This window comes from Poecile atricapillus, chromosome 3 (assembly GCF_030490865.1).
Source record: "Poecile atricapillus isolate bPoeAtr1 chromosome 3, bPoeAtr1.hap1, whole genome shotgun sequence".
Taxonomy (NCBI): Eukaryota; Metazoa; Chordata; class Aves; order Passeriformes; family Paridae; genus Poecile; species Poecile atricapillus.
This window is the reverse complement of record NC_081251.1, coordinates 101,783-124,312: the sequence shown is the minus strand read 5'-3', so window position 1 is coordinate 124,312 and position 22,530 is coordinate 101,783. Positions and strand designations below refer to the sequence as shown.

The following is a 22,530-nucleotide window of genomic DNA, read 5'->3' as shown; positions in this document are numbered from 1 at the left end:
GATCGAGGCGGCACCGGGCCCGGGATCGGGATCGGGATCGGTCTCGGGCCCGGGATGGGTCTCGGGTCCGGGATGGGTCTCGGGTCCGGGATCGGTCTCGGGATCGGTTCCGGGCCCGGGATGGCGGCGGCGGTTCCCGTTGCGGACTCGCCCCCCCCCCCGCCCGGCCCCGGGACCGCGGCACGAAGGGGGCGAGGCCAGGGAGAGGGGGGCCCGGCACAGGTGTGAGGGGCGGGGGCACGGAGCGCGTGCGCAGCTCGGGACAGCAGAGCGCGTGCGCGGCGCGGGGCCGCCTCAGGTGTGCGGGACGGGGCCGGCTCAGGTGTGAGGGGCTCCAGAGCGGCTGCGCGGGGCGGGACCGAGGGCATTTAAACCCCGGAAGGGCGGCGGCCGCCATTTGCTTCAGTACCGGGTGGAGGCGGCTGCGACCGCTCCGGTGAGGCGCTTCTCTCTCTTCTCCGCTTTTATCTCTCTTTTCTGCTTTTATCTCTCCTTTCTCTGCTTTTCTCTCCTGTTTCTCTCTCCCGTCTCCTTCTCTCCCCTCTCTGCTCTTGTCCCCCGTCTCCCCCTCACACCGCCCGCTCCCTCTCTCCCCTCACCTCCCCGCCCGCCCCCTCCTCCCCAACCTGACCCCCGCCTCTGTTCCTCCTCTGTCTCTTCCTCCCGCTCCCTCCTCACCCGGCCCAACCTGGCTCTGCCCTCCGTTCTCCTTCTGTCACCGCTCCCTTCCCCTGCTCCTTCTTTCTCCCCTCCGCCGTCCCTGCCCCGGCCGCCCCGGCCTCTCCCTGTGTGCCGTACGCCCCTGTTTGTCCGTGTCCCCCTTCTCCTCTCCTTGGCGGCGCTGTCGCCCCTCTGTCTCTGCCGCCCCTTCCTTCTCTGTCCCTTGTCCCTTTCTGTCTTCCCCCGCAGCCGCGGGGCCTCGGGGCGCCGGATAATAAAGCCCAGAGGGCCGGAGCCGGCGCCCCCGGCGGGAATCCCCTCACGGGGCCGGAGCCCGCGGTGCGGGTCCCCCCACGCACAACACCGCCCCACACTGCCGGGTGTCCCCACATCACACTGGGGGCTGAGGGGGGCCGGGGCTGGGAGGGGGGCTTAGGGTGGGCCCCCTCCTCCGGAGGGGTCCTGGGCTGGGTTAGCGAGGGTTGGGGGGCCGGGGGGGGGGGGGATTTTGGGATGGGGGGGTTTGGGAAGGGCCCCCTCGTTAGGAGAGGGTCCCGGGTGGGGGGTGTGTTAGGGAGGGCCCCCTCCGGAGGAGGGGGTCCCGGGGAGGGGCGGGGGGCGGGGCCCCCTCCGGAGGGGGGGGCCCGGGGTGGGAGGGGCTGGGGGGGGTCTGTCCCCCCTAAGCCCCTCCCACTCTGGGCCCTCCCCTCCGGGCGGGGCCCGGCCCGGCCCCTCCCCAGGACCCCTCCTCCGGACAGGGGCCCGCGGGGGGGTGGGGGGGGGAATAGGAGGGGGGAGTGCTGTCGTTTGACACAAAAGTGTAATTACGGTGCAGAGTGACGTGACCCCACCTGCTGCCCCCCCACCCACCCCCCCCCCCCCCCCCCCCGCGGGCCCCTGTCCGGAGGAGGGGTCCTGGGGAGGGGCCGGGCCGGGCCCCGCCCGGAGGGGAGGGCCCAGAGTGGGAGGGGCTTAGGGGGGACAGACCCCCCCAGCCCCTCCCACCCCGGGCCCCCCCCTCCGGAGGGGGCCCCCGCCCCCCGCCCCTCCCCGGGACCCCCTCCTCCGGAGGGGGCCCTCCCTAACCCACCCCCCCACCCGGGACCCCCTCCTAACGAGGGGGCCCTTCCCAAACCCTCCCCCCCAGGACCCCCTCCAGAGGAGGGGGCCCACCCTAAACCCCCCCTAACCCACCCCCCCACCCGGGACCCCCTCCTAACGAGGGGGCCCTTCCCAAACCCCCCCATCCCAAATCCCCCCCCCCCCCCGGCCCCCCAACCCTCGCTAACCCACCCCAGGACCCCTCCGGAGGAGGGGGCCCACCCTAAGCCCCCCTCCCAGCCCCGGCCCCCCTCAGCCCCCAGTGTGATGTGGGGACACCCGGCAGTGTGGGGCGGTGTTGTGCGTGGGGGGACCCGCACCGCGGGCTCCGGCCCCGTGAGGGGATTCCCGCCGGGGGCGCCGGCTCCGGCCCTCTGGGCTTTATTATCCGGCGCCCCGAGCCCCGCGGCTGCGGGGGAAGACAGAAAGGGACAAGGGACAGAGAAGGAAGGGGCGGCAGAGACAGAGGGGCGACAGCGCCGCCAAGGAGAGGAGAAGGGGGACACGGACAAACAGGGGCGTACGGCACACAGGGAGAAGCCGGGGCGGCCGGGGCAGGGATGGCGGAGGGGAGAAAGAAGGAGCAGGGGAAGGGAGCGGTGACAGAAGGAGAACGGAGGGCAGAGCCAGGTTGGGCCGGGTGAGGAGGGAGCGGGAGGAAGAGACAGAGGAGGAACAGAGGCGGGGCTCAGGTTGGGGAGGAGGGGGCGGGCGGGGAGGTGAGGGGAGAGAGGGAGCGGGCGGTGTGAGGGGGAGACGGGGGACAAGAGCAGAGAGGGGAGAGAAGGAGACGGGAGAGAGAAACAGGAGAGAAAAGCAGAGAAAGGAGAGATAAAAGCAGAAAAGAGAGATAAAAGCGGAGAAGAGAGAGAAGCGCCTCACCGGAGCGGCCGCAGCCGCCTCCACCCGGTACTGGAGCAAATGGCGGCCGCCGCCCTTCCGGGGTTTAAATGCCCTCGGTCCCGCCCCGCGCAGCCGCTCTGGAGCCCCTCACACCTGTGTCGGCCCCGTCCCACACACCTGAGGCGGCCCCGCGCCGCGCACGCGCTCTGCTGTCCCGAGCTGCGCACGCGCTCCGTGCCCCCGCCCCTCACACCTGTGCCGGGCCCCCCTCTCCCTGGCCTCGCCCCCTTCGTGCCGCGGTCCCGGGGCCGGGCGGGGGGGGGCCGAGTCCGCAACGGGAACCGCCGCCACCATCCCGGGCCCGGAACCGATCCCGAGACCGATCCCGGACCCGAGACCCATCCCGGACCCGAGACCCATCCCGGACCCGATCCCGATCCCGATCCCGGGCCCGGTGCCGCCTCGATCCGCCCGATGGGGGACAGGCGGCGCCGCCCGGGACCCCCGGCAGTTCCCAGGTGCGGTCGGGCTGTTCCCCGTGGCCCCGCTCCTCATGCGGCCCCGCCCCCCGTGCCGCTGGCCCGCGACTCTCGCTCGGCGCTGGTCGAGCCCCGGCCCGGGGGCTGCTCCCGGCGGGCTCCGCTCCGAGCCCTGCGCGCTGCGGCGGGGCCGCGGCTCGGGACGGGGTCTGCAGCGGGGCAGAGTCCTGCCGGTGTCCGCCGGCGGAGCGGTGCCGCCTCTCCCCCGGCCGGCCCCGGGTGGCGGATCTCGGGGGTGGCGGAGCATGGCCGGATTGGGGCTGAGACAAGGCTGGGGACGGGGCACTCCCTCGCCGGGACTCGACTCTCCCTCCTGCCGCGATGCCGGGACGGGGCTGACCGAAAGCGGGTGACGGAGCCCGCAACCGGAGCTGGGATGGGGGGTTCGGGTCCTGCCGGTGTCCGCCCTGGGGTCCCGGGCGGTGCCGCCTCTCCCCCGTGGGGTGGATCGGGATCGGTACCGGGATCGCCGCGGGAGGGCGGTTCCGGCTGCGGGAGCGCTGCGGGTCCCGGTGCGGACGCGGCGCCCCGGCCTGGGCAGGGCCGGTCCCGCAGCCCCGGAGCGCTCCCGGCCCGGTCCCCCCCGCTCCGCCAGCCCCGAGGCCGCGGCGGGGCCCGAGCCGCGCTGGGCGCCCTCGTCTCCGTCCTTCCCTGCCCCGGCCCAGCAGCTCCGTGGGGCTCCGGCCCGCCGCGCCCCAGGGGAATGAGGGGGACCGGCGGGGCGGCGCAAGAAGGGACACCCCGATCACAGCGGGTGATTTTAGCTTTACTCTCTTCCGGAGGACAGGAAGAGGAACCCGGCTGCTCCTCGGCTGGCTCAGAGCTCCCACATGCCAGCGGTGGGAGCTGGCTTCCCCACCCTGCCCACTTAAGCCTGGGAGAGCTGGAGCAGCACGGAGGGAGGGCAGCGGTGCAGCCGCTAAGACGGGAGCAGGGGCAATTGACAGCTGCCCCTCCTCACCAGACTAAAAAAATACCCAGGTGGCTTTTCAGTTTTGGATTATCTTTATTTTACAGTTTATAAAAAGCTTTTCCCAATGCGTGTGCTCCATGAAACTTCCGTGCCGTCGTGCAAATTGCCGTGGACTTTGACTTCCATGTGCACCTGCTTCACTTTCCTGCCCTGGCCCTGGCAGAGGCCGCCGCGTCCCTCGGTGGATGAAGGTTCCTGACGGTGCAGCAGCGGCCGCCCGCCGCCTTCGGGGCAGCTCCACCTCGGGTGTTCAAGGGGAGCTCCTCGGGAGCACGGACCACCCCGTGAGGTGTCCTGCCTTTGCGATGGCATTAATTCCTTCAGGAACACGAATAATGTGTTTTTAAAGAGCTTTCTCATGAGTGCCTCAGGGAAAAAAAAAATGAAATTACGGGACTAACATCCTAATCTTCATTTCTTGTATCAGAGGTGAATTCTGAAGGCCCAGAGTCTACAATTCACCAAGTGTTTGGGAGGTCCTGGACAGAGAAGTCCATTTTGGGCTACCAAAAGCACTGGGTACTACATACCTTTGTGGGTTTTCCAAGCAAGGCAAACACCCTAGTCCAGGAGCTAGCCCCGTGGCCTCTCTCCCGGGCCACCCTGGCCAATCTACCCACAAGACATCAATATGATGGATGGCGAAGCAATGGCGTTTATTGCAGGGGAATTTGACAATTTATAACCTAGGGTCACTGTGTTACTCCCATCTACATACGTCACACCTGGGTGCTATTGGCTAATTGCAGGTTTTGCTATCCTAACAGAGAGGGGGTCTAGCAGCTTCTCGTTACATCCCGAATTCTTCCGCAGCGCAATGCCCTAGACTACAACATATTCCCCTCTCTCTATGAATAATTAATTTGCTAAAATATAAGGTATATTAGTCTTAAAAATTCTAATGTTATTTTTTATACGTATTTCTAAACACTTTGTCTAACTTATCTATATTATAAAGTTTTAAAAATGGATAATATAAAATTGAATAAAATATAAAATACTTAACTAAAAGGCTAAAAGCTTATAAAATGGATACTACAGTTTTCATTAGTAAATATGAGGCACAAGCGGTGACTAAGTATATTTTTAAAGCATCTGTTGCCTTTCTATAAACAAAATGTTAACTTTTTCTAGTCAGCTTTTAACAAAGGATACAAGCTTATTTAAAACACAGGGTCCAAAGATTAGCACGAATAAAATCATCACAACTGGTCCAATCAGGGTAGACACCAGGGTGGTTAGCCACAGAGATTGGTTGAACCAGGACTGGAACCAGTTTTGCTGGGCTTCTCTCTCTGCTCTCCGTTGAGACAGCCTGTCTCGTAGCTCTGCCATGGTGTCTCTCACTACTCCGGTGTGGTCAGCGTAGAAGCAGCATTCTTTGTTCAGGGCAATGCAGAGGCCTCCTTGCTGCATGAATAGAAGGTCGAGACCTCGCCTGTTCTGCAAAACAACTTCAGAGCTTCAGAGAGGGAGGAGACTGACTTTTCTAAAAAGGATATGGATTTCTCAATTCTCTGTAGATCTTCATCTACAGTCATCTGTAGCTGAGAGAGACTCTGACTCTGGGTTATCGGAGCGGAGACACCCGTGGCTGCTCCAGTTGCTCCCAAGCCGAGCAGCATTGCTATTGACAGTCCTGTCAACAGCTCTCTTTTCTGAAGGCGGCCTGCTCGCTCAAGGTACTGGTCCACTTCTTCTTTGGAGTGGTATAGGACCCTGGGGATGATAACAGCTAATACACAAAAGTCAGCAGAGGAGTTAAAGCTTTGGGTGTAAATGCAAGGGCTTGACTATTAGATCATGGGTTTTCAGCTTGTACCACAAAACTGGGGCTCACTGCTTCAGGTGTTATAACTATAAACAGCACAATTACTATAAGCAGTTTACCATGTAAATGACACCATGCTTACAAACTCACAGTTAAAACTTTTAACGTTAAATGAACCTTTAAAGATGCTTACACTACCTCTTAAAGGAAAATACTTATATTTTATACTAACATAACAATTACTACACAGACTAAACACTTTACCTTAAACTATTATCTAACTACTTCTAACACACGTGTTCTGGTATATATGTAGTCTAAGCGTGAAAGCAATTTGTTAAAAGGATAAACACACAATTACAATTTACTTTATATATAGTTAGATGGAGTCTCTACACTTCCCAAATCTTCTACAGAATTTCTCCAACACGATTCAGTCCTGGAATGTTCACTGCTCCTGTGATGTCAGCTGGCAGCTGATCGGTGACTGAGGGCTTCGATGTTCAAGTTGTTCCTCAAACCCTTCTAAATCTTAAAACAAAGGACAACTGAAAAATTAATAGAAACACCACATCATAATAACAACATAAAATTTCTGTTGGCAACTGTCTGTGTATTGTTCAGACACAACTGTGTCCTGACAGCTCCACTTCTGATCCAAGTCTGGAGTACCAAGGCTGTGTGATGACTTCTCTGTTCACTGCATCTCATGTGTTCAGAGGCAGACAGTCTGGTCAAATGGACAGGTGACTTTTCTGAACCTGCCAACAAAACACAGGCACTTCTCTCTTAAAGTTAATGAATTACACTAATCAAATTGCTTTTAGGGTATCAATTTCCCCCGTTTTCTTAAAAAAATAAAAATGAAATGTATTTCTGTTCAACATTAACACAAAACCTTATACACAATCAGTAAAAACCTATAACAGTTAAAAATCAATCAATATAAAAATACTGTTAATTATTAAAACACTGCACCAGCATCTCATATTTAACAAACAGAAACAAAAAATCAGTGAAGGATTGGATCATCACCTCCGGAAAATGATTCTCCAAGCCCACTTCAAAATTGATCCAGCTGTTATATTAATAGGGTCAAATTGCAAAGTCAAAAAGTGACTCAAATATTGATTTGGGACAGAAAACATCTGGATCTGTTAGCAAACATTCTGTCCAGGTAAAGTTAAGACTTGGCCAGGGCCTTAGACTTTAAACTGGAAAGATGCCTCTTAACTCATTTTTAAAACAAGGTTTTCAATAGCAACAGCTATGAGATGCTTACAGCACAGCAAACTGTTAAAATGCATTTGTACAAAGCAAATGATCAGAAGTCTCAGGTACCAGACTAATTAAATCATTCAGCAGTTGGTTTAATTTGAAGCTTCTTTTATGGCAGCTAATCCTTAGCAATGGTATATCTTTTTAAAATTCTGGAAACACTGAAAAATAATAAAGTTATAGCAAACAAAACTGCAAAAATTGCAACAACTAAATAGAACTCCCAATGAAGTCTAGGGTGTCACAGTCTGCATTCATTTCTGTCCACAAGCAGGTGTTCATCAGTGGTTTATCACAGTTGCTTCAGTTGTAGCTGTCTTCATATTTCTAGGAAAATAACTATACTTTGCAATTTAAACAAGTGTTTCTAATAAAACATAAAACAATTCAAATTAAACAACATTTAAACTTAACAATAATTATTTATAACAAAAGGAAATAACAAACTTAACCTTAAAAGAATATCCAAGTTAGAAAACTCAACCCAAAAACATTCAAGCCCAAACATTACAAAACTTGACTATCCTCAATTCTACCAACACCCAATCTATGCCAAATAAAAACACAACTCAATCTTATTCTGTTACTACAAAAAGCAACTAAAAGCCTGATATATACTCCTTAAACACAATATAACAATAACATGGATTCACTATAAAAATTATAAAAATAAAACAAATACATCACAATTCTATGTTATCTAGCTTTGAGAATAACCCACAATAACTGCAAATATTACTAAAAATACTCATTCACAACAAGAATTTGCCTAATACATGTTCAAATTAGTTAAAATTCTAAAGTGCAGCTTCTCTAAAAAAAAGCCACAACACAGGATTGGGCAAGTTGTCATTTAGCTTTTGTAGCACTTTTCAGGAACATCAAGTCTAATTTTTAAATTAAAATCTAAAATCCAAATTGATATATATGCTGTTATATGTGTTTTATTTACCAAAAAAAATTCACATTAAAATTTCCTTATTAAAATTGTCAAAAACTCAGCAAACGGGTAATATATAATTAACATAACTTTAAAATTACTGAAACAAAGCAAGAATCTTTTAAGTTTCTTGGGATACAAAAATACAACATTTAAACTTTTTAATCTATTTTTAAAGGCACTTCAATAAAAACTTATTTTTAAATCTCAATTTTAATTACAACAATTTGCTAATTTATAAATAATACAATTTATAAAGCTTCTAATTTTTAAATTGTCTAATTAAAACTCTCTCTTTTTTATCCCTCTCAAAAATGTCCAGCTTTTTGTTGTTTTTCTTTTGCTTTGTTGCTTTGGTTTCTGTGTGTTTTCTCAACTCGTCCACGCCGAGCTACTTTTTAAATCTGAGAAAAACTCTGAAAACTCCAATTGCATAAACTCATAATTACTTTAAACACAAAATTAACTCCAAAAGGGTACATAAACACCTTTTAAAAACTCAAGAAATCATGACTTTGTAGCAAACTCGCTATTATCCCAGCGCTTCTTCCCGGGGGGCGGGGTTGAACCGCTCGTGTCTCGGTTACAGTTGGAACTCAACTGCTCAGCTGCTTCCTGCTTGCTGTGCCTTTTCCTTGGGCTGTTCCCTCCCCCCTGGCTCCACTCCGCCTCCATCCCACCTTTCCCTTCGCCCTTCACTCCAGGCTCTAACCCGCCCTTTGCCACCCCTCCTTTCCACTGCCTCTGCATTCCAAGAATTCTGCACGCATCCTCTGCTTTCTTCTCTACATTTCTTATCTCTCTCAACTCCCCAACTGTGCCCATCTTCCAACGCCAGCTTTTGTTCTTTGTTAAAGACATACTTTTCCCGCTCTGTAACATTTTTCTCAGCGCCATCTTTAAGTCCAAGGGGGGATGTATCTCCCCTTACTTTCTTTGCTACATTTCTGGCTTCTTCTGTTAAATTTTCCCAAAAATCTCTTGTTTTCTGTTGCGCTTCTGAGAGCAGCTCAGGGTTTGGGGTTTTAGGGGGCATATCGTCCTCCTGTGTCCCCTTCTGCTCAGCTGAGCTACTCTCATCTGGGGACTCTAAAGTTTGTGTTGTAGCACTCACCCCTAGTTTTGGGGTGACCAACAGACAGCTTTTTGCTGCTGTCCAGGCTTCCTGCTTTTGTCTAGCTTTTTTCAAGGCCTTAACGACCTTCCCCCACAACTTAAAATGTTTCAGATTAACAGAATCTACCGTTTCATTAGCCAGAGCTCTGGTACATTTCTCCCACACCTCAGGGTGAAGAATGTCCACTGGCTGTTCTATAATACCGATTTGTAAAAGCTGTGTAACAGCAAGCATAAAATCCTTAGATTTACAGTCTACACCCCACTGTTTATATAGTTCAGATACGACCTTTATCCTTGGGTCCATCGTCGTTCAAGATGCAGGGACGTCTCCCTCGTCCAGGAAAGGTCCAGCCTGTCCTGACCGCTGCTCCTGTTTTTTCAGGGATTCCTCGCTTTCTGGATTTTTTCCCACTTTTCCTCCCGGGTTTCGGGCACCAATTGTGGGTTTTCCAAGCAAGGCAAACACCCTAGTCCAGGAGCCAGCCCCGTGGCCTCTCTCCCGGGCCACCCTGGCCAATCTACCCACAAGACATCAATATGATGGATGGCGAAGCAATGGCGTTTATTGCAGGGGAATTTGACAATTTATAACCTAGGGTCACTGTGTTACTCCCACCTACATACGTCACACCTGGGTGCTACTGGCTAATTGCAGGAGGTTTTACTATCCTAACAGAGAGGGGGTCCAGTAGCTTCTCGTTACATCCCGAATTCTTCCGCAGCGCAATATCCTAGACTACAACATACCTTGTAGAGAGCGTCCACCTTGAGAGTAAATCCATCAACTCCGGGCATGCTGCTCACCGAGTGGAACTCGGACAGCTGGGAAGCAAAGTGGGCGTCAAAAGGCACATCGGGGAAATACTTATCCCTCACTTCTGGCTGGTTTTGGTCCTGGAAAGTCAGAGAAGTGGCGTGAGGGATGCTGTCTGCTTTCCCAAGGGAGGCTGGAAGCCAGAGCCCCACCAAACACCTGTGTCAGGGATCTAGTCCGAATGCCCCATCTCCACACCTACACGTGGGCACCGATTCAGGAACACACTCCAAGGGTGGGGAAAAACTGATCTGGTGTTCACAGCTTGCAGCAGCAGCAGCAGCAGCAGCAGCACAAAACATCCCCCACGGGCTCCCTTATCCCTTTGCAGCCACCACCTGCGGGTTGCCAGAGCAAATCCCAAACGGGAAGAAGCAGGAGCAGAGCACTCACCAGGAGGAGGAATCGGTGTTTCAGGTACTTGTTGGGCTGGATGCAGCCGTACCGGGGCCCCTCGTTGTAGACGGTACCCGTGGGGTCGAGGAAGGGCACGTAGCCATCCCTGCCTGTGCACAGGTTGACCTTCTCCAGCTGCAGCTTGTAAGCAGCGTTGAGGTTTTGTTCCGGGTGCCAGAGCACGTGCCCGTACAGGATCTGCCCTGGGGAGGTCGGGACAAAGAGGGGCAGGTGAAATTTCCCAAGCAGGAAAACGCTGCTAGAGCCAAGTGTCCGTGTTCAGAAGGGTTTGGGTTGTTTGGGAAGGGCTCGGTGGGTGGGAGTGACAAAACGCGGTGCCAGAGCACGCTGCTCTTTCACAGGCCTGTAAGATGTCAATGATTGCTGTAGAAGAGGCAAAGCTACCTGTGGGTTTTGCCCTTTCCTCTCCAGGGAATGGAAGCTGTGAAAGCAGAAACGCTGGGCACAAGCAGAAGAGGAGAGGTAAATCCTACCCTTGGAAAAAGCCCCCCTTGTAATCCATTTCTGCCAGAGACCTTTCCGATTTGGTGGGGTCCATTAGAAAAACCTTCTCGTCGTTACAGATCTGAAACTCTTGCGTTCTGGGAGTAAACAACTGGAACTGGGCGGCTTGTCTGCTGGAAGGTGATCAGGATCAAAAACCTGCAATTGGGACAAGGAAGGAAACAAAGGGGAGATGAGGTCTGGACAGGTGTGCACCCCAAAGGGGCCGAGCCTGCCCTCCTGCCCTCTTACCGCTCGGGAGCGTGAGCCGTGCAGGGCAGGGGCTTGGCTCCAGGCTCTGCCCACGGCTGCGTGGGCTGCACCGTGCAGGGGATCAGGAACATGGTGTATTCTCCAGAGTAATCCTTCCTGGGAACAGACAGGAGACCCTGCAGCCACCAAGCAGAGCTCAAAGCTCTTCACCCAGGGCAGCACCTCTCCCTTGCCCCAGCAATGACATCCGGCAGTCCCCGAGGGCCAAGTGTGACTCTGGGATCAGTCTATCCACAGGCTTCACCGCTGGAAAAATTCCTTTCCAAGAGGCTGAGCTGATTTTTCTCTCAGTACAGCAGTGCTCCAGCTCTAACCAAGCTCCTGAGCATTCCGTGCTATTGCTGGCGTGGCTGCTGGAGGGGTGCCAGGGAGAACGTGGTGCTGTGGGGGAAGCTGCTGGAGGGGACTGCACCCCCAGCCCTCACCTGTTGTAGGAGCTGGTTGCTCTCCAGAGCTGGTAGGGAGAATCAAAAGTCTGAGCACTCCACAGCAGCTGCAGGTCAAATTCGATGCCTCCCAGGTGCTCTGGAGTTCTCAAAGAGGACCTGACATCTGGCAGGCTGTGGTGCTCCGTGACAAACAGCGCTGGGGGAGGACAAGGAGGTGACGGGAGGCAGAGCGCGGAGAGGCCCCACCTCGCAGGGCCAGAGGGGCTCCCGGCAGGGACAGGGACTCGTTCCGCTGCCTGTGCCGTCAGAGCAGAGCTCTGTGTGACCCTGCTCTGTGTCCCTGCCAGGATCACTGCCCTCACCTCTGAACTTGGCCTGCGTCCTGAACTCGCTGACCAGCCGTCCGTCCTCGCGGATGTAGATGGGGATTATCTGCAGGCGGGCCGAGAGCACGCTGTCCGTCTGGATCCCTGCAAGGACAGCGCCACTGGGAGCCCACACAGCACCTTCGCTCTCCTCTGCTGGGCTCTGCCAGCCCCAGAAGCGTTTGGGACACCTCCACAAGGCAGGGTTCAGTTGGGATCACCCTCCAGTGAGCCAGCTGCACGCTCCCTCTGCCAGCCATCGGCTGCCTAAGCCCCCCGCAAGCACAGAGGAAGGCAATATTCCGAGTTCCCCGCTCCCTCAGGACTCTGGGGGCAGTGCAGGAACTAAGGGGAAAACATGAAGGAAGCACTTCTTCCATAGCCCTTGGAGTGCCTCAGGCTCACCTGTCCTCCAGAGAACGGTGTCGTAGAAGAAGGAGAACTCCATCTCGGTGCGGTGCTCCAGGGAAGCCCAGCCCCTCGGTGCCGTCACACAGACGTAGGACACGGAGAGAGGGACGTGGACTGTCAGGAAGGACTGGGCAGAGTCCCTTACCTGGCAATAAAACCCCAAAAAGGGGGTTATGCACCTTCCAGTGAAGTCAGAGGTGACTCTGGACGTTCTTTACGTGCAGGCACCTCAGACAAACCTGCATTGTAATCCAGGGGCAGCGCTAAGGCTCCCTGGGACCACCGGACAAAGGAACTCTGGGCACAATTTCACCTCAAAACCCCCCTGATTTCCAAGGCTGTGAATTAAAAATGAGCAATTCTGCTTGCTCAGGCCTCCCAGAGCTCTCCATTTATTATCTGCAGAGTGCAGCTGTACTTTGTACGCCCTGGAGAATTTGGGGAGATGTTCCAGCCTGGCTGGGGCCAGGCTCCACATGCTCCACTGGGCAGTTTCTCCGGCCAAGCGGCTCCTCTGGGTTTGTGCAAACAATTGGAGCTATAAAAGGAAACTTCATGAACAAGTTCCAGGCTGGCAGGAATTAAGAGAGATGATGCTGGTCCAAGCAGTGTGGGCTGGGAATTTAATGGAAGAGCTTGGGGGAGACGGAGTGGTCTGCAGATGGATAATGCAGCCAGGAGAGGACAGTGAGATACCCCAAACAGGGAAAGCCATTCGTTTCTAGAGGAACATTTTTGGCTTTTGGTCTCTTAATTACGGAATGAGCTAAAATATCCCATGTTGTGGAGCATGGACTGAGCTGCCTCTGCTCTGTCCTCTGCTCATTTCTATTGGCCGAGAACACAGCCAAAATTATAAAAGAGAGCCCAGCTGAGAACGTTTTGTATTTCCAGTATGGCCCTACATTAAAAAAACCCGGTATTTTCCTGGCACTCTGAAGATTTAGAGAATAAAATAAATGGAAAACGAATGAAATGGAAAATAAATGAAATAAATGCACACAGCGCTGTTTTCTTCCAGGTTAGAGGGGGGGAAAAGCCACGCTCCACCTGTGCAGGGCAGAGCAGCAGCTCCACGCAACGCAGAGCTGTGCCTGAGAACTGAGAGAGATCTGGGATACCTGGAGAGCTCTGGATGGGCCTCTCACCTGGAAGTCAGCGGTGACAGAGCCCCCACAGACATCAATTAACTCGGTCATGTCGTAATAAGCGTCGAAGGTCCAGATGCAGCTCTTGAGGCTGAGGTGCTGGTACAGCTGGATGCTCTTGGGCTCCCTCACCGCGGGCTCCAGCTGCTAGGGGCGGTCGTAGCCCGGGCCCAGCACGAAGCTGTCCTGGGTCACCTCGTCCAGGAACCCTGCCTCTGAGAGAGAGAAGTCAGGACACTGATCCCTCCCCATTTGAAACAGCCCCAGGCCAAGAATGGACGCCTTGCTTCACTCTTGAATCAACGGGAGCTCCTCTCCCTTCATTATCCTGGAGGTCAAACTGGACATACTCAGGTCTTCACAGGGGAAAATCTAACAGGAATGGCATCCTAAAAAACCAAACCTAGGGACCTGCTGATTCAAGGCTGAAGTGAACCTTTAAGAAATGAGGAACAGGTTGAGTATGGAATTATCAGAGCGCAGCACAACTTGCTGCCTGTTGGGGAGGGTGAAACAGGGAAACCTTATGAATGTGATGGTTTGGCAGAAGATTCTGAAAAAAGAAGGCTAGAATCGAAGTAGAAACAAAAGCCTGCTTTGAGTCATAAGATACAGAGTACTGGTTACTATATGACCAAAGAACAATAGCCTAGCCAGCTAAAGGAGAATCCTGCTGATAAAACAATGTCCTTCTGCTGACAGAAAGCCCAAAGGTCAAGAAGCAAGGGAAGAACTTGTAAAGCTTGTAGAACCTCAAATGCAACACTGTATGTAAAATCTTTAGTGGGTGTATCTCGTGGTGATTGGTTACTGGGAATTAGAATATTCACTATAGAAAAAGATAGATTGGATTGTAACAAGAACTTTGCTCTCTTAGCTTTTCTATCTTAAACCTCTCTTAACCTCTCTCTTAGCTTTTCTCTCTTACCTCTTAACCTCTCTCGTACCTCTTGGCTCTTCTCTCGTACCCCTTTACTCCTCTCTCAGCTCCCCTCTCCCCCTCTCTTACCTCTTCCACTCTTTCCCTCTCTTACTCTTACCCTCTTGGGTTTTCCCCTCTTACCCCTCTCTTGTCTCCCCCCTCTTATCCCTCCCTGGTTTCCCCCGCTCTCCCTCTGTTGCTCTTACTCCCTCCTTCCCCTTTTCCATCCTCTCCTCTCCTGCTCTCCCCGTTCTCTCCCTCCTCCCCCGGACCACGTGGACGCCGAGGCTGGTGGCGGACACAGGTCTCCCCTCTCTTTACCCATATAATAAACTGCACATACCTGAACAGCTTGACCCTGGAGAATTCTCCCACCGCGAGCGAGCGTTTTACACAGCAATATCAAAGCAATGATTTCTAAACATTTATCCAAGCTTAAACAGCTTATTCCTAATTATCACCACCTTTATAACCAGCACTCGACTGACCCTGCAATACACAGGCACAGGGAGGACACTGCAGTTATTGACACAACAGAACAAGTAACACACCAAATGAAACACCCAGCGCTACACCTCACTTCTGGAAACAAAACCTGGGCGCACACTTTAGTGTGCAAAACCCCTGTAAGAATAAAACCTGCTTTAAATATCTTAGGCATCGAGCCACACACACGCCTATGAAATTCAGCGCAGCAGTGACAAAAAAGGGAATTATTTCCTTAACCTGCGAATAATCACCTCTAAGATTCTGTGATGCAGTTGCCACTGCACACAGCCACAAGCGGCCTTTTTATTAACAGGCAAAAGAACAAAGGCAATCCCAATTTCTCCCTTCTTGTCTGCAAAGAAACAGAGAAGGGAGAGATGCTTCTCAGAGGAGCATGGTAAAAAGACACGTGGTGTAGAATATGGAACAGCTGATGGTTCAGCATCTCTTCCACTGCAAGATCTAGGGGATAGCTGATGATACCCTGGAGGCAGGAGTAGGAATATAAAGGAGCTCAAGGCTATCTGCTCTTAGGTTTTAGCACTGTGACCTTTACCTTAACTTACATTTAAGTGTTTCTTACAGTGTAAATCCCTTTTGTTTTGATTTTAACAGAGTACAAGAATTCAGTGAAGTAACAGTGGCATACAGCCTTTAATTTCCCCTGGTCTTCTCACCCAGCAATGAGGTCTCACAACAACAATACAACAATAAATAGTTATAGAAGGTAACTCACTGTACTGAAGAGTTCTTCAGAAGGATGGGAGCCACAATTGAGGCAGATCCTTGGACAGACAAGCCAGAGGTGTTTAGGCCTTGTGCTTCCTTGTTACCCCAGAACCAGCCCCTAAAAGGGAACACAAAGTTCACACGCTTGTATTTGAAATGAACACCATATAAAGAACAAAACATCCTAAAAAAGCTACATATCATACAAATAATCCAGCTAGCTTCTTTATGCTGCTTTTCTGTGGAGCAACAACTTTACAGAAGTAGATCTTGCTCTATCAATACAATGTTTTATTATTGATGGGCTTGTTAAAATCAGAGTGAACTCCAAGCACCCAGATATTCACAGCAGGCAAACATCTCTCTGAATACAACTGAAAAGGCCAGAAGGGTTGCTCCATGTTACCTGTAATAGCCATGTTTGTCTCTGGAGTACATCAGGTGATCAATGCATGGCCTTTCATCTATTTTTTTTTCCCCCTGTGTTCCTCCTTTCCATCCTTCTGTGTAGCCTTGTAGCAGATAAATCTGTTCAATAAAGGGCCCACCTGACTCTGAGCAGAAGGCAAAGCAGAGGATTTGTCAGCATGAAAACCCACACTGCAAAGATGAACGGGCATCAGTGGCAGTTAAAAATCTGCTAGAAATGCTAATATACTAATATACACTACCCTCTTCCCTGATTTCCATATAAAAAAGGAAAGGAAGTTGTGTGTGAGCCAGAAAAGCTAAAAGGCTCGGGCAATGTGCTCACCTGCCATCCCACACAGCTGGGTGTGACTTAATGCACCAAACACCAGGGAATCGTTGCCAGCTGGGCGATGGACACCACGAAGCACACAGGTTTTCAGTGCTGGCAGCAGCTGCAACGGGAGGATTGCCTCTGAGAAACTTACCAAAACAATGAAAATAATAAAAAAAAAAATAAATTAACATCTATTTCCACAACATGTGTTTAAATTTATATACTATATTCATTTATATATAACACACAATATATAAAGTATCAAAATATATTATTTTAACATGTATACATATATTATTATATATTAAATATATTATATACATTTTAATTATATATATATTTATTATATATATAATACATATATTAAATAAATATAATGTATATATATAGATTAAACATAAACCTGTTTGTATATATTTGCATTACTTCTATTTCTTTACTTTTCTGGTTGCACATATCTCTATATCTTGATATATTTAATATACATTTCTATGTTTTTATTTTTGTAGTATTTATTTAAAAGCCCCGAAGCAAACCTAATAAAAACCAAACAGTCCCTTTATCTTAAACGGTATTTAAAAATCTTTTAATATATATTTTTTATCATATTTATATACCTTGTTGATATACATAACACATAACATATCCTAAAATATATCATATTACCATCTATACGTACAGAAATCATATTATAGATTATAAATCAATATATATGTATATATTTCTATTAATTATTTTTATGCCTACATATATATATATATATATTTCTCTATACCTTTACATATTCATTCTTGAAATATTTTATTTATTTTTTTCTTATTTATTTAAAAACCCTGCCTCTAACTAAATAAAAACCAAGCAGCCCGTTTATCTTCAATATTTTTTAATATCTATTTTGATCATCATTATACTTCCAGGTATATACTCGGTGGATAAACTCCCCCCGACCCGCCCGCACCTCTCACCGTTCCGGCACACAGAGCATCCCCTCCTCGGGCCGCTCTGGACCCAGCGCCGGGGAGCGACCGTTGGGAGCCGAAGCCATCGGGGGACACGGTGGGAACATGGCAGTGACACTGTGGGGACACAGCAGTGACACAGTGGTGACACGGCGGGGACACAGCGGTGAAACGGCGGGAACACGGGGGGAACATGGCGGTGACACTGTGGGGACACACTGGAAACATGGCAGTGACACTGTGGGGACACGGGGGGAACATGGCGGTGACACTGTGGGGACACGGGGGGAACACGAGGGGAACACAGTGAGAACATGGCAGTGACACGGCGGTGACACGGTGGGAACATGGCGGTGACACTGTGGGGACACACTGGGAACATGGCAGTGACACCGCGGGGACACACGTCAGGCACTGACCAGCATCATGCGGTGCAGATCCGACAGCTCGGGCACGGCTCCCTTGCAGAGGATGATGACGGTGCCGGTGGTGTCCAGCCCGCGGCGGCCGGCGCGCCCCGACATCTGCGTGTACTCGCCTGTGGGGACGCAGAGCCGCCAGCGTCTTCTCCTCACGGATCCTCCCGCTCTTCCCCTCACGGCTCCTGCCCTTCCTCCCCTCACCTTTCCCGTCGCTTTTCCCCCTGCTTTCCCCTCGTGTTTGCTGCTCTTTCTCCCTCAGATTTTCCGCCTTTTTGCTCTCTCATTTCCCACCATTTTTCCCCTCACGTTTTCCCGCTCTTTTCTCCCCTCAGGATTCCCGCTCTTTTCTCCCCTCACGTTTTCCCGCTCTTTTCTCCCCTCACGTTTTCCCTCTCTTTTCTCCCCTCACGTTTTCCCGCTCTTTTCTCCCCTCAGGATTCCCGCTCTTTTCTCCCCTCAGGATTCCCGCTCTTTTCTCCCCTCACATTTTCCCCCATTTTCTCCCCGTTTCCCCATTTTCTCCCCTCATGTTTTCCCCCATTTTCCCCTCACGTTTCCCACTCTTTCCACCCTCACATTTCCTGCCCTCTCCTGCTCGTGTTTCTTTTTCCCTCACGTTTCTGCTCTTTTTTCCCCACACCTTTCCCGTCGCTTTTCCCGATGCTTTCCCCTCATGTTTGCTGCTCTTTCTCCCTCAGATTTTCTGCCTTTTTACCCTCTCGTTTTCCCTCTCTTTTCCTCTCACATTTCTCACTCTTTTCTCCCCTCACGTTTTCCCGCTCTTTTCTCCCCTCACGTTTTCCCTCACGATTGCAACTCTCCTCCCTCCATTTCTCCTCTTTCCTCCCATTTCTCCTCACTCTTTCCTCCCCTATTTCTACATTTTCCCAATTGCCTTTTCCCCCATTTTCCCTCTCAGCTTTCTCCCATTTTCCCTCTCCACTTTCTCCCATTTTCCCTCTCCGCTTTCTCCCATTTCCCCTCCCCGCTTTCTCCCATTTTCCCCTCAGCTTTCTCCCACTTTCCCCTCAGCTTTCTCCCATTTTCCCTCAGCTTTCCCCCATTTTCCCCTCAGCTTTCTCCCATTTTCCCTCTCCGCTTTCTCCCATTTTCCCCTCAGCTTTCTCCCATTTTCTCCCTCCGCTTTCTCCCATTTTCCCCTCAGCTTTCTCCCATTTTCCCTCAGCTTTCTCCCATTTTCCCTCTCCGCTTTCTCCCATTTTCCCTCTCCGCTTTCTCCCATTTTCCCCTCAGCTTTCTCCCATTTTCCCCTCAGCTTTCTCCCATTTCCCCTCAGCTTTCTCCCATTTTCCCTCTCCGCTTTCTCCCATTTTCCCCTCAGCTTTCTCCCATTTTCCCCTCAGCTTTCCCCCATTTTCCCCTCTGCTTTCTCCCATTTCCCCTCTCAGCTTTCCCCCATTTCCCCTCAGCTTTCTCCCATTTTCCCTCTCAGCTTTCTCCCATTTTCCCCTCAGCTTTCTCCCATTTTCCCCTCAGCTTTCTCCCATTTTCCCTCTCCGCTTCCTGCCCGTTTCCCCTCACGTTTCTGCTCTTTTCTCCCCTCAGGATTCCCGCTCTGTTCTCCCCTCACATTTTCCCCCCATTTTCTCCCCGTTTCCCCCTTTTCTCCCCTCACATTTTCCCCCATTTTCCCCTCACATTTTCCCGCTCTTTTTCTCCCCTCACGTTTTCCCGCTCTTTTCTCCCCTCACGTTTTCCCGCCCATTTTCTCCCCTCACGTTTCCCCTCACGACTGCACCTCTCCTCCCTCCATTTCTCCCCATCTTTTCTCCCATTTCTCCTCACTCTTTCCTTCCCTATTTCTACATTTTCTCAACCCGCTTTCTCCCATTTTCCCTCTCCGCTTTCTCCCATTTTCCCCTCACATTTCCCCTCAGCTTTCTCCCATTTTCCCCTCAGCTTTCTCCCATTTTCCCCTCAGCTTTCTCCCATTTTCCCTCTCCGCTTTCTCCCATTTTCCCCTCACATTTCCCCTCAGCTTTCTCTCATTTTTCCTCTCAGCTTTCTCCCATTTCCCCTCTCAGCTTTCTCCCATTTCCCCTCTCAGCATTCTCCCATTTTCCCTCTCCGCTTTCTCCCATTTTCCCCTCAGCTTTCTCCCATTTTCCCCTCAGCTTTCTCCCATTTCCCCTCAGCTTTCTCCCATTTTCCCTCTCCGCTTTCTCCCATTTTCCCCTCAGCTTTCTCCCATTTTCCCTCTCAGCTTTCCCCCATTTCCCCCCTCAGCTTTCTCCCATTTCCCTCTCAGCTTTCTCCCATTTTCCCCTCAGCTTTCTCCCATTTTCCCCTCAGCTTTCCCCCATTTTCCCCTCTGCTTTCTCCCATTTCCCCTCTCAGCTTTCCCCCATTTCCCCTCAGCTTTCTCCCATTTTCCCTCTCAGCTTTCTCCCATTTTCCCCTCAGCTTTCTCCCATTTTCCCCTCAGCTTTCCCCCATTTCCCCTCTCAGCTTTCCCCCATTTTCCCCTCAGCTTTCTCCCATTTCCCCTCTCAGCTTTCCCCCATTTTCCCCTCAGCTTTCTCCCATTTTCCCCTCAGCTTTCTCCCATTTTCCCTCTCCGCTTCCTGCCCGTTTCCCCTCACGTTTCTGCTCTTTTCTCCCCTCAGGATTCCCGCTCTGTTCTCCCCTCACATTTTCCCCCCATTTTCTCCCCGTTTCCCCCTTTTCTCCCCTCACATTTTCCCCCATTTTCCCCTCACATTTTCCCGCTCTTTTTCTCCCCTCACGTTTTCCCGCTCTTTTCTCCCCTCACGTTTTCCCGCCCATTTTCTCCCCTCACGTTTCCCCTCACGACTGCACCTCTCCTCCCTCCATTTCTCCCCATCTTTTCTCCCATTTCTCCTCACTCTTTCCTTCCCTATTTCTACATTTTCTCAACCCGCTTTCTCCCATTTTCCCTCTCCGCTTTCTCCCATTTTCCCCTCACATTTCCCCTCAGCTTTCTCCCATTTTCCCCTCAGCTTTCTCCCATTTTCCCCTCAGCTTTCTCCCATTTTCCCTCTCCGCTTTCTCCCATTTTCCCCTCACATTTCCCCTCAGCTTTCTCCCATTTTTCCTCTCAGCTTTCTCCCATTTCCCCTCTCAGCTTTCTCCCATTTCCCCTCTCAGCTTTCTCCCATTTTCCCCTCAGCTTTCTCCCATTTTCCCTCTCCGCTTTCCCCCATTTCCCCCTCACGTTCCCACCCGCTCTCCCCCCAGCCCCACATCCAGCCCCTCACCGGGCAGGAGATCCCGGAAGCCATTCCCGTCATGTTTGCGGATGCAGTCGAAGACGACGGTCCTCGCCGGCATGTTCACCCCCATGGCGAAGGTCTCGGTGGCAAACAGCACCTGGGCCAGGCGTGGGGCAGCCATGGGGTGGGATCCCCGTGCCCCACAGCCGGCTGTGCCGTTTTTCCCCGCTCACCTTCACCAGCCCCTGGCTGAAGAGCATCTCCACCACCTCCTTGAGCAGCGGCAGGACCCCGCCGTGGTGGACGCCGATGCCGCGCTGCAGCAGCTCCGACAGCTGCAGCACCTGCGGGGAGGAACGCGCTGGATCCCCTCCTCCAGGTACAAACCCTTCCCTCTTTACACCTCACACCCCAAAATCGCCCTCTCCGTCCCTGTGGGACCCCAAAATCACCCAAAATCGCCCTCCCCATCCCCTCACGCCCCAAAATCCCCGTCCCTCACGCCCCAAAATCCCCGTCCCTCACACCCCAAAATCCCCGTCCCTCACGCCCCAAAATCCCCGTCCCTCACACCCCAAAATCCCCGTCCCTCACAACCCAAAATCACCCTCCCCGTCCCCTCACACCCCAAAATTGCCCTCTCACACCTCAAAATCGCCCTCCCACACCCCAAAATCGCCCTCCCATGCCCCAAAATCCCCGTCCCTCACAACCCAAAATCACCCTCCCCGTCCCCTCACACCCCAAAATCGCCCTCCCACACCCCAAAATCACCGTTCCCACACCCCAAAATCACTGTCCCACACCCCAAAATCACCGTTCCCACACCCCAAAATCGCCCTCCCACACCCCAAAATCGCTGTTCCCACACCCCAAAATCGCCGTTCCCACACCCCAAAATCACCCTCCCACACCCCAAAATCGCCCTCCTTGTTCCCCTCACACCCCAAAATTGCCCTCCCACACCCCAAAATCACCCTCCCACGCCCCAGAATCTCCCTCCTCATCCTCACGGGGACCCCACCTGTGGCAGGCGCCGGTCGGAGCCGCGCAGCCGGGCCAGGCAGCGCGTCAGGAAGTGCCAGACCTGGGCGCGCTCGGCGCCGCTCAGCAGCTCCAGGGAGCCCAGGGCGGCCGCCTGCTCCTCGCAGCGGCCACGGGAGAAGGTGAAGGTGACGGCCGGGAGCAGCTCCCGCTCACGGAGGGTCTGCAGCAGGGACAGCCAGACACCACGCTCCTGGGGGGAGAGAACAGGGTCAGTGGAACCCCCAAACTGCCCCATGGGACCCCCAAACTGCCCCTTGGGACCCACAAACAGCCCCCAGCCCCATGGAGGGTCTGCAGGAGGGACAGCCACACCCCACACTCCTGGGGAGAGAGAACAGGGTCAGTGGGACCCCCAAACTGCCCCTTGGGACCCCCAAACTGCCCCCAGCCCCATGGGACCCCCAGTACCTGCCCAGGGTTGGGGGTTTGGGGTCACTGGGACCCCCTGGGACCCCCTGGGACCCCCAGTACCTGCCCAGGGTTGGGGGCCTCCCATGGT

The 22,530-nt window shown here is 52.6% G+C and overlaps 2 protein-coding genes across 2 annotated transcripts; both read right to left on the bottom strand.

Annotated features, from left to right (window-relative positions):
* Window positions 1-10,636: 10,636 nt before the first annotated feature.
* LOC131577977 (extracellular matrix organizing protein FRAS1-like) lies at window positions 10,637-14,540 on the bottom strand. The gene is made up of 6 exons (XM_058836273.1): window positions 13,525-14,540; window positions 12,371-12,521; window positions 11,963-12,070; window positions 11,637-11,796; window positions 11,191-11,307; window positions 10,637-11,097 (listed from the first exon to the last, which is right to left on the bottom strand). The coding sequence occupies exons 1-6, from the start codon at window positions 13,573-13,575 to the stop codon at window positions 11,013-11,015; spliced, it is 672 nt and encodes a 223-aa protein (XP_058692256.1). The 5' UTR covers window positions 13,576-14,540; the 3' UTR covers window positions 10,637-11,012.
* Window positions 14,541-15,744: 1,204 nt separating this feature from the next.
* LOC131577025 (superkiller complex protein 2-like) lies at window positions 15,745-22,315 on the bottom strand. Its single transcript, XM_058834325.1, has 8 exons — window positions 22,301-22,315; window positions 22,009-22,221; window positions 21,218-21,328; window positions 21,030-21,141; window positions 17,788-17,906; window positions 17,375-17,485; window positions 16,419-16,527; window positions 15,745-15,782 (listed from the first exon to the last, which is right to left on the bottom strand). The coding sequence occupies exons 1-8, from the start codon at window positions 22,313-22,315 to the stop codon at window positions 15,745-15,747; spliced, it is 828 nt and encodes a 275-aa protein (XP_058690308.1).
* Between the last annotated feature and the right edge of the window lie 215 nt (window positions 22,316-22,530).